Source organism: Apium graveolens, chromosome 2, assembly GCF_009905375.1.
Source record: "Apium graveolens cultivar Ventura chromosome 2, ASM990537v1, whole genome shotgun sequence".
NCBI classification, from domain to species: Eukaryota; Viridiplantae; Streptophyta; class Magnoliopsida; order Apiales; family Apiaceae; genus Apium; species Apium graveolens.
In genome coordinates this window covers 61,792,533-61,807,004 of record NC_133648.1, presented here as the reverse complement: position 1 = coordinate 61,807,004, position 14,472 = coordinate 61,792,533, and the positions used below count along the sequence as shown (strand labels likewise).

At 36.8% G+C, this 14,472-nt stretch overlaps 1 protein-coding gene across 5 annotated transcripts; it reads right to left on the bottom strand.

Annotated features, from left to right (window-relative positions):
• Positions 1–3,593: 3,593 nt before the first annotated feature.
• On the bottom strand, positions 3,594–11,553 carry LOC141707463 (putative F-box protein At5g41500). Of its 5 annotated transcripts, none has more exons than XM_074510640.1 (5): positions 11,410–11,553; positions 10,620–10,661; positions 10,396–10,501; positions 4,919–6,211; positions 3,594–4,038 (listed from the first exon to the last, which is right to left on the bottom strand). In XM_074510640.1, the coding sequence occupies exon 4, from the start codon at positions 6,171–6,173 to the stop codon at positions 4,947–4,949; it is 1,227 nt and encodes a 408-aa protein (XP_074366741.1). In that variant the 5' UTR covers positions 6,174–6,211; positions 10,396–10,501; positions 10,620–10,661; positions 11,410–11,553; the 3' UTR covers positions 3,594–4,038; positions 4,919–4,946. The 5 variants fall into 5 exon arrangements, with proteins under 5 accessions (XP_074366741.1, XP_074366742.1, XP_074366743.1 ...); XM_074510641.1 differs by having other exon boundaries at positions 10,474–10,501; XM_074510642.1 differs by lacking the exon at positions 11,410–11,553 and having other exon boundaries at positions 10,474–10,501; positions 10,620–10,721.
• Between the last annotated feature and the right edge of the window lie 2,919 nt (positions 11,554–14,472).

Genomic DNA, 14,472 nt, shown 5'->3' with positions numbered 1-14,472 from the left:
AACCTAGGATCTGGATCATCTCCCACCCAGCAAGGATCCAAACCAGGACCTGAATCATCTCCTAGCCAGGATCCAACCCAGGACCTGGATCATCTTCTACCCAGGATCCCACCCAGGACCTGGATCATCTCCCAGCCAGGATTTAACCCAGGACCTGGATCATCTCCCATCCAGCAAGGATCCAACCCAGGACCTGGATCATCTCCCATCCAGGATCCAACCCGGGACCTGGATCATCTCCTACCCAGGATCCGACCCAGGACCTGGATCATCTCCCAGCCAGGATCACACCCAGGACCTGGATCATCTCCCATCCAGGATCCAACCCAGGACCTGCATCATCTCCCGGCCAGGATTCAATCCAGCACCCGGATCATCTCCCAACCAGGATCCAACCCAGGACCCGGATCATCTCCCATCCAGGATCCTACCCAGGACCCGGATCATCTCCCAACCAGGATCCAACCCAGGACCTGGATCATCTCCCAACCAGGATCCCACCCATGACCTGCATCATCTCCCGGCCAGGATTCAACCCAGGACCGGGATCATCTTCGAGCGAGAATCCAACCTAGGACCTGGATCATCTCCCAGCCAGGATCCAAACCAGGACCGAGATCATCTCCCAGCCAGGATCCAACCCAGGACCTGGATCATCTCCCAGCCAGGATCCAACCCAGGACCTGCATCATCTCCCAGCCAGGATGTAATCCAGGACCTGGATCATCTCGCAGCCCGAATCCAACCCAGGACCTGGATCATCTGCCAGTCAGGATCCAACTCAGGACCTGAATCATCTCCCAGCGAGGATCCAACGCAGGACTTGGATCATATCCCACACAGGATCCAACCCAGGACCTGGATCATCTCCCAGCGAGGATCCAACCCAGGACCTGGATCATCTCCCATCCAGGATCCAACCCATGACCTGGGTGGTCCTCACCTGGACACTTGTACGCAATCCACCCAAGCCACGCGCCATCCGCCTACAGCAACCAACAGCCCTGATCTAGAGGTACCAACCCCTAAACCCTATATTTGGGCTATATATACCCACAAAGATGAAGGGTTTAGGGGTTAGAAAAACACTTTCATTACACACACTCTCTTAAATATAGCCTATACACACACAACCACCTTAGTCCTCTCTATCTTCATCTTCCCCAATCAGCCACTTATTCTTACACCGGAGGCGCCGCGGGGACAAAACCCCCCTCCGGTGTTATTTTGCAGGCGCCCAACAGTAGATACACCTCATTCACGCACAGAAGGTCCAGGCACGACGTTGGAAGGAGCCGCTCCGCTCACCGGAGTTATCAGAACACGTGGAGGGAAAAAGATGAGAAAGACAAGTATAGTAAGTTTAGCAATCCTTTGTTCTAATTCATGTTTAAAACCCAACATGCGTTAATCATCGACTCTCCATCTATCAATTTCGGATCGAATCCTAACACTTGATACTATGATAAGTAATTCTAAACTTAGCATGTCAGAGAAAGGCTAAGAAGGATCTTGATTCTTGTATACTCCAAAACCCCATCCTAAGTTTTACCTATTTAATGATCATGTAACTGTTTTAACACTCAAACTTCTCATGCAGCTACATCACATTGTTCTGACTAGGGGTGTATGCGGTCAATTTTGGTGCAGTTTAGAGGTCAAAATCGCATCAAAGCACATATAACGGTTGTTTTAAATCTCCAAGTTCAGTCGCATTTGCGGTTGCGTTTATTCGCGACTTTTTCAACAGTGCGGTTGCGGTTGGTGCAGATCGACTTGTGGTTCAAGTATCGACTTATACGATACATAATAAATAGAAACAGTTTATTATAATTATACTTATCAAATCTTAGAAATTTGTAAAAATAAAATGTAATACAAGAGTACAAGTAGTTATTGGGCTTATGCTCAAGTTTTTGTTCTTTCAATAGTTTATTTAAATTATAAAACATAAAGTCCAACATCCTAAAGCCCCAAACTCTTAATCTTTAAATTCTTATATATCGTTGTTTCTGCATTTTATGATACACATTATATATTATATTATATATTATATATACATCGGTTTGCGGTTTGCGGTTTGCGGTTACGATTCGACTTTTGTTGCGATTATTTAAAATTCAAATTCGCAATCAATCCACAAATATACGGTTCCTATAATTTTAATTCGTATTCGATCCGCATTTTGCGGTTATCCGCAAAGTGCCGTGCAATTGCGAGCGGTGCGAGTGATTTGTGCGATTGACTGGATTACATGTACAACCCCAGTTCTGATCACTTATAACCATATTAAAATGGTCACTGTTGCACCTTCTTGTGTCTTCTGTTCTTCTACGCAGAGAGTTTCCAAACTCGCCTCCTCAACTGATGGCCAAAAAAGATTTATTGTTATACCCTACACCTTCTATTATACACTTTATCCGCAATAATGTTCCGTTGGCTACCTGCCTTAACATATATTGATAGATCCACATACTCTGATTTTGGCCATCCCATTTAGCATCCACATACCTTAATAAATGAAGTACTATCAACTTACTGTTTCAGGCTCTCTCCCAGGAGGAAGGTATCTAATCTGCAGTGTAGACTGGTGGATTCACTGTGTGAAGAGCAGAAGACAAACTGCTAGTAACATTTCATAATTATTTGGACAAACAAATCGTTGTTATTCTTTGCTAGTTGTACACTCACATCCCCACTTTCAGACCCTCGACATCCCGTAAAGGAAGCGAAGGAAATACCCTACATCAAGAGGTGTCTTAAGCCACATAATAAAACATAGACTATGCAGTGTTAATAGATATAACTATGTCGGGGAGGAGAAGACTATGCAGTGTTAATAGATATAACTATACATATTAAACATAGACCACGATATACTGCTCTAAAATCTCTTAGTCATTTGCAATATCTTCATAACTTTAAACATATGACAGCCGAGCAAAAGTTTCCTGAACTCGTATCATACCTAGAAAACTTATTACCTTTGAGTTCAAGAGCTTTGAGACTTTGTCCCTCATGATCCTGATTCAGATTCAGACAGCGAGTACAAAATACGCTTCTTCTGGTTGCAGCTACAACAAAGAAATCTAAACAACATGATATCAATAAAAAAAATTGCATATACGACCACCACATATATATGAAGCCATCATTCCAGTTAGAGAATACCAAAAAGATTCACTCTTGGTAATGGTAAAATATTCAAATTTGGCAGCTGCAATTTTCCTATTCTTATCAAGTTTCCTTATTTTTATTTGTTTTTTCCGGTTCAAATGTGCAACAAACAAAATCGGCTACAATTACCAAAATGAAAAGCAATTGCTCAAATCTAATAAAAAAGCCTTAACGGAAATCGGGTCAATCTTGAATCCGAAGCCAAAATGACTTTGAATTTTGTGGCTCAAATGCAAGCAACTTGTGCAATTTGCACAGCCACTGCATAATCCCAAAATGATCATGATTTGTTGTTGCCCTTGGACATTGTACTTGAGCCTCAATTCAAATAGAAGTATTCACATGTTTTGATGTGGGAGCAGGGTGATGCAATCCCAGTTACCCACGACATAGCTTGTTGTTAAAAGATTAACATATGTCATAAACCCCAAACATATATAACTTCCAACCTGCTCAACTCCCTTGTTCAATACATTGTGCAAAAACCAGGACAAAAAGTTGAAAACTAAATGTTTCTTCTCTCTCAAAACCTTCTGTAATATACCATCTATATAGGAAAACATAATAACAAAACCTAGTATTTTAGGAACTAGGGAAATAAAGGAATAAGAAATTTTCTCTGCAATAACTCCCACTTGCGGCACATATTAGGAAAGACTGTAGTGTTTGGTACTCCCTGTCAATCTGGAGAGTGGAGGTCCCGAGCATTGAGCTTGGAGAGAAGAAATGCGAACTGAGTAGCACCGAGGTGCCCTTGTAAACAAGTTGGCCAGCTGAAGATTAGTGTGCACATATGCAGTAGAAATAATAACAGCAACTAGAAGATAGTGTCTTCCATATAAATCTCTCCTGATTCCATGCCTGAATGACATATAAGCATTAGGAGAAAAACAGAGCATGCAGAAGGATGCAATTTTCAGCTTTCAGAGATTGTAAGAAATGTTGGTAAGCTACGAATTCTATTAATTGCAAGTTGACTTTATGCACTTCCACTTATCCCCTAGAAATGTCTTACGAATTCAAGCAATTATGCAAAACTTTAGACCAAACACGCAGTTCAGAATGCAATATCCACAGGCAAAAATGCAATAAAGTTATTATCTGAATTAGCACTTCAAAAAGAAATTAAGACTTGATTAAGCTGTATATCCTCACGAGTTCAAATCTAATCCAATTTTCTATATGAGGACTGGTGACCACTGACCTCTATATCCCTACCAAATTCATCAGAGAATATTGTAATAAACATTGTTAAGTGCAAACTTAACAGATTGAAGAGCTTAGGATCTAAGAAAATGACAAAGATATAAATTTCTCAGAATTACAGTAGCAAATGTTGCAGTACATTAATTCAGAAATCGTTTGTGCTTTTTGAAAGGGTAATGAGAAATAATGATTCTTGAATAACTAAAGACAATTGAACAGATTTCCGACTCAATACTTTTCATGAATGCACCAAAATGAAGACAATCAGATCTATATAATATGTATTACCTACAGAGCAAAGTAGAGCAAAGTAGAGCAAAGCATCCTAAAGCCAAATTAGTTTTTGCTGAATATGTGTGTGCCTGTGTGTGAATAGCAGAAGACAAGCTTGCAGTAACTTTTGAAAATTACGACAAACAGATCTATGCTTTTAGTTTTCTACTCATATTCACTAACTTTCTCTTAAGCAAGGCGTTAGACATGCACTATGTCCTGTTAATATATATACTACCAGGGAGGGGAAGGGGTGGTTTACCTCACTGAACAGCCTTCCTTGCAGCCACCTAATTGACTGTTTCCAATGTTTCAACATAATCACAGAAAGCACTATATTTTAAGTTCCTCAAAAGTGGAAGGATCTTCACTTCTTGAGTTATAAGGTTATAAAAGAACATAAATCTCTCTCCCATAGTAAACTTAGCCATTATAAAAAGATCATCTTTCCAATATCCTACTGGCATTGCAAGTCCATCGAACTGCTCAACAGTTAACTGCCTAGTCCAAGAGTCCTGATAACCATATTCAGTCATCACCCATATATCAAAGCTTGGGTTCGGACAATCGATGCAAGGAACAATCAGTGAAAGTTTGTCATTTAATGAATCGAGGATAGCTAGCTCTACAAGAGGAATTTTAAAAGGATCCAGCCATGTAAACAGATTCAATTGTTCTTCTTCAAGGTCAAATGACACTACTGCTTTGGAAAGTCTATCTTCAATACCTGCAGAATCAGCAAGCCAATGAAATGCCCTTTTCAAAGGCTGGGTAAAATAAGCATAAGAGATGCTGTAGAGTATCGATGGACTATTGAAATATGGGGGAACTTTATCAGGCTCAAGACATGGAAGAGTTGTTATGTCATAAGAACTCCACTTTTCTGTAGTCATATTATACACCTCAACGGTTGAAGGGTAATCAAAGCCAAAATATGAAACAATCCTCACCAGCTTGTAATCATTAGTCTTGTGGGTGAAACCAAATGCAATAGCAAAAGTATATGGATTTCTTAAAGCAACAGCATGATTATCTGGAGCTCTTAAAGTATTAACATTTCGTTTCTTAACAAACCGATTTTCTCTGGTAAGAGGATTCCAGATCAAAAAGCAACCTCCATTCTCAGCACCAGGGGTCTCAATTTCAGCACAAAAAAGACCATTACAGCTATCTACAATTGAGATGTTAGACGAGACTGGATTACTTGGCCTTACATGTGAAAGAGATACAGAATCATCTGTGTTCTCAAGAAGAACGTGATCATATCGGTCTATAATCTCATCACTGCCATGATGCAAAACTGAGCAAAATGTGGTGGTATTTGAAGTGCTGGCACGCTTGACATGGTTAGCTAAGACAATAGGATTTCTACTCACTGCATTAAAGTGTTTGCACACACATTGGCAGCTAAGAAGTGATCTCGCTGGCAGTCTTGAGAGGATAAGTCCGAGAACGTCTTGTGGTAAATCAGATATCGATGTTTCCTCCCTCACAGATAATTGCAAGTCCCTCACCATTATCTTTACAAATCTGATTAGATTGAGAAGAAAAATACCTGGGAAAAAAAATAAGATACGAAAAGCAACCAACACATACAGTTAAAAGACTAGAGGCTTTGACTGATATCATGTCATGACAGAAATTGGAAAAGAGAGTAACCAAACCGTATTCTAAGAGAAATTATGTAATACATCCAATAATTTCATTAGTAAAATTAGTTGTAAGGCCCCATAGAATTATAGATACACCGAGTTGTAAGGCTCCATAGAATGATAGATACACCGACAGGCACACACTGAATGGAGTAATAAAATTATAGTAATTCATGTCAAACACAAGCAGCAACCAACATTTTAATTGAAAGGGCGAATGACTTTCATGGATTTTGTATCATGAGAGAAATTAAAGGGGTTTACACATTTATATTCCAACAGCTACAAGGTGCTCATATAATTTAGCTGACCAAAACATGGTCGTGTAGCAGAATATACAACTTAGTTGTTTGTCTTAAACACATATTCTAGATCTAGAAACACATATTCCATTTATCTGTGTTCTTACTCCTTGATTACTGATACTAGTTTCGGAAGACAAGTAGAAATCGCAGATAGAAATAGATAACTATAAATTTTTCTAAATAATTAGTAAAAGTGCCCACCATTATTTTTATGAATACAAATGATTAATTTACCAAAAAAATAAACCAATAAATGATCTAAGATTTGGTACAAGGAAGGTAGAGATAAATTTCGTAATTTGATTGTCGTAATAACAAATATTAAACATGTAAAACATCATATCTATATTAGTTAGTTTTTTTGTACAACAAGACCCACAAATCTCTTGAACTGAATTGCTTCAGTAGCCTATTCAAATCTAACGATATAAGTGCACACAAAGTTTTTAGGCATAACAACTCAATTTAAGGCCACTGACAAACATCCTTGGTTATGGGGAACAAAACAAAATCAAAATAAATCTTAACACATAAGCTTCTCTACTGTGCACTAACTTCTCATACAGATTACTGCAAACACACAATTACACAAATACAAATTACAAAACAATTAGACAAGAGTTCAAGTATAAACCATTACACAAGAGGTGAAGTATAAAATATCAGACAAGGGTAAAGGGTTACCAGAAATTTATAAAATTGGAGCAAATTTAATAGCTTTGAGCCTTTCTCTTCTTAATTTTCCTTGACCTCAACTTGATAGATCTGTACTCTTTACGAAACTTTATATGTTGATAGTTATCTTCTTTTTTTCTTTTTTGCTAAATTGATAGTTATCTAATTTTCTTGCTCTATATGCATACACATGGCATGGCAGGAAGGACACTAATCTAATTTATTGAAGGCCACGTAGCTCGCATTAAATTTAACACGTAAGGAACTTTTTTTTCTTTTTCTTTTTTAATTCAGCCACCTAGTCTTTCACTTCTCATATGGACACGGTATAAATAAGTTATATGACTAACTCAAGAAAAAAAACATATATCATACCATTACCAAATACAGGATCTCTTACCCATATTTAATATTTATCGTCATTTTTTTTGCTTTCACTTCTAAACCTAATCCAAAACAACAATGATATATTCTATATATAAATGTTACGTTGGTGGCTCTCTATTATAATTTTATGAATATTTATTAATCAATAAGAGTTGACACATATTTGTAATAAAACATAATTAATGGTGTAACTAAATTTTATAAAATTTATAACTTACAACTTACTAGGAGCATATGCACCAACAAGAACTAGTTAATCCAATAGCCGAATCAACAAATTGGCAGAGTTTATTAATGCAACAACATTTAATTTGTTCGTCAAATAAAATTTAAATCCATTGCTTTGTTAGGTACTCCATCAAGTTTTACCGGAGTAATTAACGAACTTCAACTGATGATGCTATAAAAAAATTATTAAGTAATAAATATTACAATTCAAACATTATGATAAATTCTCAAGCTCTCATATCTCTTCATAGTTTTCATTGTGATTAAAATTATGATAAATTTATTGATGTATTTGGCTCAAATTACTATTAATGGTTTTTATTATGTGCAGTTATAATTGTGGCCTGTACGTGGTTCTATCTCACAATTTTAATATAGGTCATCCATTTCATAATTTTTCAATATTTGGCTTCAAATTAAATAAATGACATGATAAGTACTCTATCTGTCTCACTCATTTCTTTCCAGTTTTTTTCTTGGCACGCATTTTAAGACTACTTCCATGATTTATTTCTAAAATTTTCTTTTTTTGTATTAAAATTTAAACACCGAAATTTTATTTAGAAAAAAAAATTATAAAAAAAATATCGGAACCAAACTATATAGAAGACTTAAAATGCGTATCGACCCCCGTCCCCCAATCTAAAGAATCGAGAGGGACGTTGGGATAAATTTTTTCGTGACGAGTAGTAAATAAAAAAATCGAAGGAATTGCACCATTGTATGCAAAATGGGAAAATAAATGAATTTGATATGAATAGTAATTAATTCAATCAATTTATTGCTAAATTGATAGTTGATGGACAAAATTAAGGTACATGCTCTGCGAGCCTGACTTGCTTGACTCAGCGACTCAGCCCCGACTCGGCTAAGTGCGTAGCGGACTCACCAGTTGGAGAGTGGACTCACCAGTTGGAGAGTCGGCACAAAAATATTGCTAGAATCGGGGTGGACACTTCTAGGACTCCGCCAAATTAAAAAAAGCCCAATCCAACTAGAAAAGAGCTATAAACTAGAACACCAAACCCATCTTTGTAATACCCATATATATATACACACCCATATACATACCGATCACATCTATCAATGAGTGGTTCAATGAGCGACGATATTTACATATATAACTCTTAACATGAATATTTATTTATTTATTTCTTATTTATTTTATTTGTTGAGTCCCGTATCCAAGACTCTTCGAGGATTGGCAAATCCTCGAGTCCCCGTACCCGTATCCCTTGTCGCCGTATCCAAATTCGTGCTTGTTAGGCTCTAATCAAATATAAAAAAATTCAACTCAATTATTATATACTAGAAAATAAATTTTTTTACCTAATCTCTTAGTTTAACAAATATTTATCTAACATTTCACTGCTCACATACTTTATCATAAACAAATATGCAAATTCGAAAATAAAAAATCAAAAATTAATGAAAAAATTTAATAATCTGAAAAAACCTAAACGTCACAAAAATAATCTGGCCTCTCGGAGGAGAAGGGTGCGAGAGAGAGCATCATATTAACCTATACCTTTAAATGGTCTTTCCTTATTTTTCCTATCATCAATATACCTACTATACTAGCAATGAAATCAAATATAATTTTACTATTAGATGATTTTATAATAAAAGGTGCCTTTGCAAGTAATTACACGTACTTAAAATCCTTCTACAAATCCATCTACCTTAAACTAATACCAAAGAAGGCTGTTTTTATAAAATACTTAAGTGTCATTCTATTATTAGTTTGTGAGATTATTAGATTACATGTCATTTTCTACTTAAATCTTATATCCTGTAAACTATTTTTATATTATTACCTCTCTCCGCCAATTCTCTCTTTTCCTTTTCTCCGATCCCTATAGAGCGAAAGAGCTGCCGCATTTCCAGAACTGACCAATGCCTCAAATGCACAGGTACCTACATAGTTTCGGTCATACATTTAACATAGTGTGCGGTTACTCTCTCCACAACTTCTCTTCCTCATTTCTCATTCTCATATGTTTTCATTCCCTCTCTTCCTCTTTTCTCATTCTTATAAATTTCCTCAATATTATTTACACAAACAATACTAACAAACTAAGTTATGTGTCTACAATTATTAAATATTTATTATAATTTTTAAGTCTTGTGTACTACATTATTTTAGCTTAAAAATAAAACTTAAACTATTTGAATAAGTTTAAATATATAGTGAATTAATTTTAGTAAAAACATTTTAATAAATTATTAATAATAAATAATTTTTATTAAATTTTAATATTGTTCTAAATTCTAAAATGTATGTGCGCAGGAGCCAATCTAGTAAGAGACTAAAATAAACTTATTACATTTTTCACCAAAATTGATTTTCACACTACCTTGTGGCCTAACCCACAAAATTAATAAACCACTAAAAACAAAAATGTAACACTTGCAACTAAGAAGTGAAGCACACCTGAAAACGAATAGTCAAATATTACGTTTTCGTGATAATATGAATTTGAGAGCATTACCCACTAATTAGACTGAAACTCATGTGGACTAAGAAAACATAGTCTTATCCCGTAACAACAATGGAAAGCTCCACTAACCCTCATGTTGGATGTCTACTTTGGATACCTGAATGTCAATATGCATTATGAAAATAAATTATTTTGATAACAAAATCAGGCGACAATTTCCCACTTCGGGAGTACTGGAACCAGAAAACATAAAAATAACAAGTAGCTTTGGTTACCCGAACTTCCCAATTGTATTCTCGTGCTCGTGGAGTTGAGGCCTGCTTAGCAATCGAACAAGTGGTGTCAGAATATGATTGAAAAAATACAAAATGAGTTGCTATATCCTGTCTTTAACCTTGCCCTCTGCACATTGCTAACACATAGTAAGCAGACAATATTCGTTCCTACATAAATATTAAGTGGCATAGCTACATGTAAGTAATGCTTCTTCTAAATGCAGCCACACATGTACACATGCCATGTAACAGTAAAGCTCTGCATATAACAGGTTAAAATAAGCCTAAATTCCGATTATGTCTTTTTTCGGTGGGAAAATGATCCCTAATGTCACACATTCTGGCTATAATTTTCCAGGAATATGTATCCCCTACACCATGGCTCCAATCATCCTACATTACCAGCATGATCATTTGTCTTAGTTCCACTAGGGTAACAAACCTCCCCCGCCCCAATAAGCCCATAATTCTTCGGTTTCACTTCAGTATATCAACTACCCATTTACAAAAACCAAATAATAAGTGTCAAAATTACCAAATTAATAATTCCAGAAAATCATCAAACTGCCCATCTCTTGTTTCTGTTAAAAACAATACACACACACCCTTAAGTGTGTCCCACACACCCTTAAGTGAGTCCCGATAAAAACTACTCGGACACGAACTCATTAGACTTAAAGGGGGTTGTACAAAACATGCTGATAATAAGAATCACAGCTTTGTAAGAATATATAAATGATTACTAATTTATTGAAAATAAAACAGATGCTCCAAAATTAAAATAGCTTACTCAATAATAAAATATACAAATATACAGACGTATATGATGATGTAAATGGGTCGTCATCATCGGCATATTTCTTCATCTCGTTCTCACAGATATTTCGAGAATTTTTTTGGCAGCTTTTAATTTCTTCAAGAATTCAAGGCCGATGAACGGGACGAGGGAAGAACGCAGATGGAGCTGAGGAATTGGGCCAAGGCTTCTATTCTTTTATCTTTGGGCCTTATTTTTTTATTAATTGCCCAGCTCAGCCCAGCCCACCTTTTCTTAGAACTACACACTGGTACTACCGTACTAGCAACTAGTAAGGTTACTGGCTCTCAAATTTTTATATCGGAATTGATTTAAATTTGTTCGGATCGTTCTCAAATTTTTGGAAACTTAATTCATATTCAATTCCTTAGAAGTTTGGATAATCGGATTTGAACTTTGAATCCATTTAATTTTTGCAGAAAAAATTAAAATTAATTTAACACGTAATTTAGTAATTTAACTTATAATTGTAATTTGGCAAAAAAAAAATTAAAAAATTTAAAATGACATAATAAAATGGTATAGAGTGCTATTTTTTATATGTGTGTCTACAAATAAATGCTTCACGCAAACAAAATGACAAATCGATTCGAGAAATAAATATGAAAAGTGATTGTATGCCAAACTTGAAGGTCAGATTTTTTTTAAAAAAATCATACATTTAATGAGAGAAATTATAAAAATTGTGCACATGATTCAATAGTTTGATATAAATAGAATAATAGGGTGTCGGAAAACATGTAACGAAACAATAGTGTGCATAAAATTATAATAAAACAACTTTGAATGAAGAAGGTGAAACTTATCAAAGTTAAAAAAGTTTTTTATCAATAAAAAAGCAGTTTTCATTATCTCGAACATAATAAGGTCGGTACAAATTTCTAATTACCGATATAACTAAGTGTTATACCCAAAATTTGGCTTAGGATTGACTCGGGTCAAACGCGGGCTAATTATAGTCAAACTCGGTGTTACATCGTAAAGGACTAGGACACGTCCAGCGACAGAGGACGCGCCTGTTTGAGAAAGGATGTGTTACGAAGCGAAAAGAGTGCATGGTCAAGGAAGGACGCGCTCAGGCTACATGAACGCGTCAATGTTATGAAAGGTCTTGACAAATGAAATCTTGTGGCGATGGACGCTGTAGGACGCACCAACTTTAACCACGGCGTGTCATGGTAAGTAAAATGCTGTGTATGATGGTGTTGAGGAGATGGTGCAAGTCTAATGAGGATGAGGACGCGCCCTAAGTTCTAGGACGCGCCCTAAGTTCTAGGACGCGTCCAGTATTTGCTCTATGTGTTCTTAGTGGTGACTTAAGGACAAAGCTTGCCTGGAGAGGAGCAATGGAGGTTATTTTTACTAATGTATTTGTTGCAGGTACTCTTTGAAGAATTCCCTCCTTGAGACGGTCAAGGAGGGGGATGTCCGTGAAAAGCTAGAAGGCCTCCAGGGGTATGCCTGATGATTGAAGGCCTCCTCCTGTATTCAACGGGTGTCCTCGTTGGGGATGTGGGGTTAACTTTGGTGTGTGATTTTGGAACTCTGTTTTTGTATTCAACGGGTGTCCTCGTTGGAGAACTTTGGAGTCATCCTGCACTTTGCACCCAAGAGCTTGGGATCACCTGTCCTGCTATCTGGTGGGTTATCCTCATTCGGGAGACAGGGACGCGTCTGGCACTTGGGGTGAACCGTGGCTATACCTGCGTTCGTAAATCAAGGGAGATAGTTGTAGCGGAGTGTTATCCTTGCGCAGGGAGATGCACTATCTGTGAAGTCCTACGATTACGAACGAGCCTTGGGCCTTCGCGGTTGGTCCTCATAGTTGGACATTCCTAAAGCTAGCGGAAGACGGATATTGGATGGGCTTCTACTGGGCTTAGGAGTAAGAAGTTTAAACTCATCAGACTTCTTGTTCTGCGAGAACTACGTCAGGCTTGATCCCTATATAAAGGGTACGTAGGCACATTGAGAGGGTAAGAAGTTGAGAGCTGATAAGAGAGCCACCACTTACTCTGATCAATCTCAGCCTAAAACAACCACAATCAACCACACACCACTTAAGTTTCCGGCAAAGAACCACCGTCACAGATCTTAGTTCCGGCGAGAAACCTCAATCTTTGTTGTTACCAAATTCCTCCGTCAACAAATTGGCGCTAGAAGGAGGGGAGCTAATTAAGGTCGCAATCTTAGGAGGAAAAGATGTCTTACAATCGTGATGGAAGTTCTTATGATGGAAGTGACAGCAGGTCTGAAGGACAAGGCGGGGGGCGCTGTACTCGCCATTGTTAGGGCGAAAACACGCGCTAATATTCACGCAAGTATACGCGTTCGCAAGTAATATAGAATATTTTCTAGTTCGTTCCCTCAGAGACTCAGACTAAATTATTGTCTAATTAAACTCACTCACCAATGTATGATTACTTCTCAATGTTAAGATAATAACACTTAAAATTGTTGATTAAATATTAACTATAATTAACTACTTAATTAACCACTTAACTAACACTTCAATTTATCAATAATAAAACACTCATGAGATCACAACTTCATTATTACTTCCTTCTATAGCCATTGTTATTACCTTTAGCATGTGACAGTGATGATATTAATCGAATAACACGAAACTGATAAAAGCCAACTTTCATTGTACTAATACCATTCTACCAAGCATCCACAATTAAGATAGAAGTCGAATAGTCATCAATTATGTTGAGTTCCTATATGTCTACAGAAATTGACAACACAACGATTTAAGCACAAGTTATTCCTTTTTTATTACATAGGCAAATAAAACTGTTAGAGTTACCCACTAATCATGCACAACGTACATGAACCTATGCTAGCATGGCAAGTTCTAAATCTCAAGATCCACCGTCGCTTCACAAGAGATTAACACCCTATCTTATATGTTCGCGACGCACATAAGACGAATACGCACAACCAATACTAGATATCAAGCAATCATCACACACTAAAGTATTAAACAATTAACTAAAGAATTCCATAATAAATCCGTTGCAACCCCACGATCAC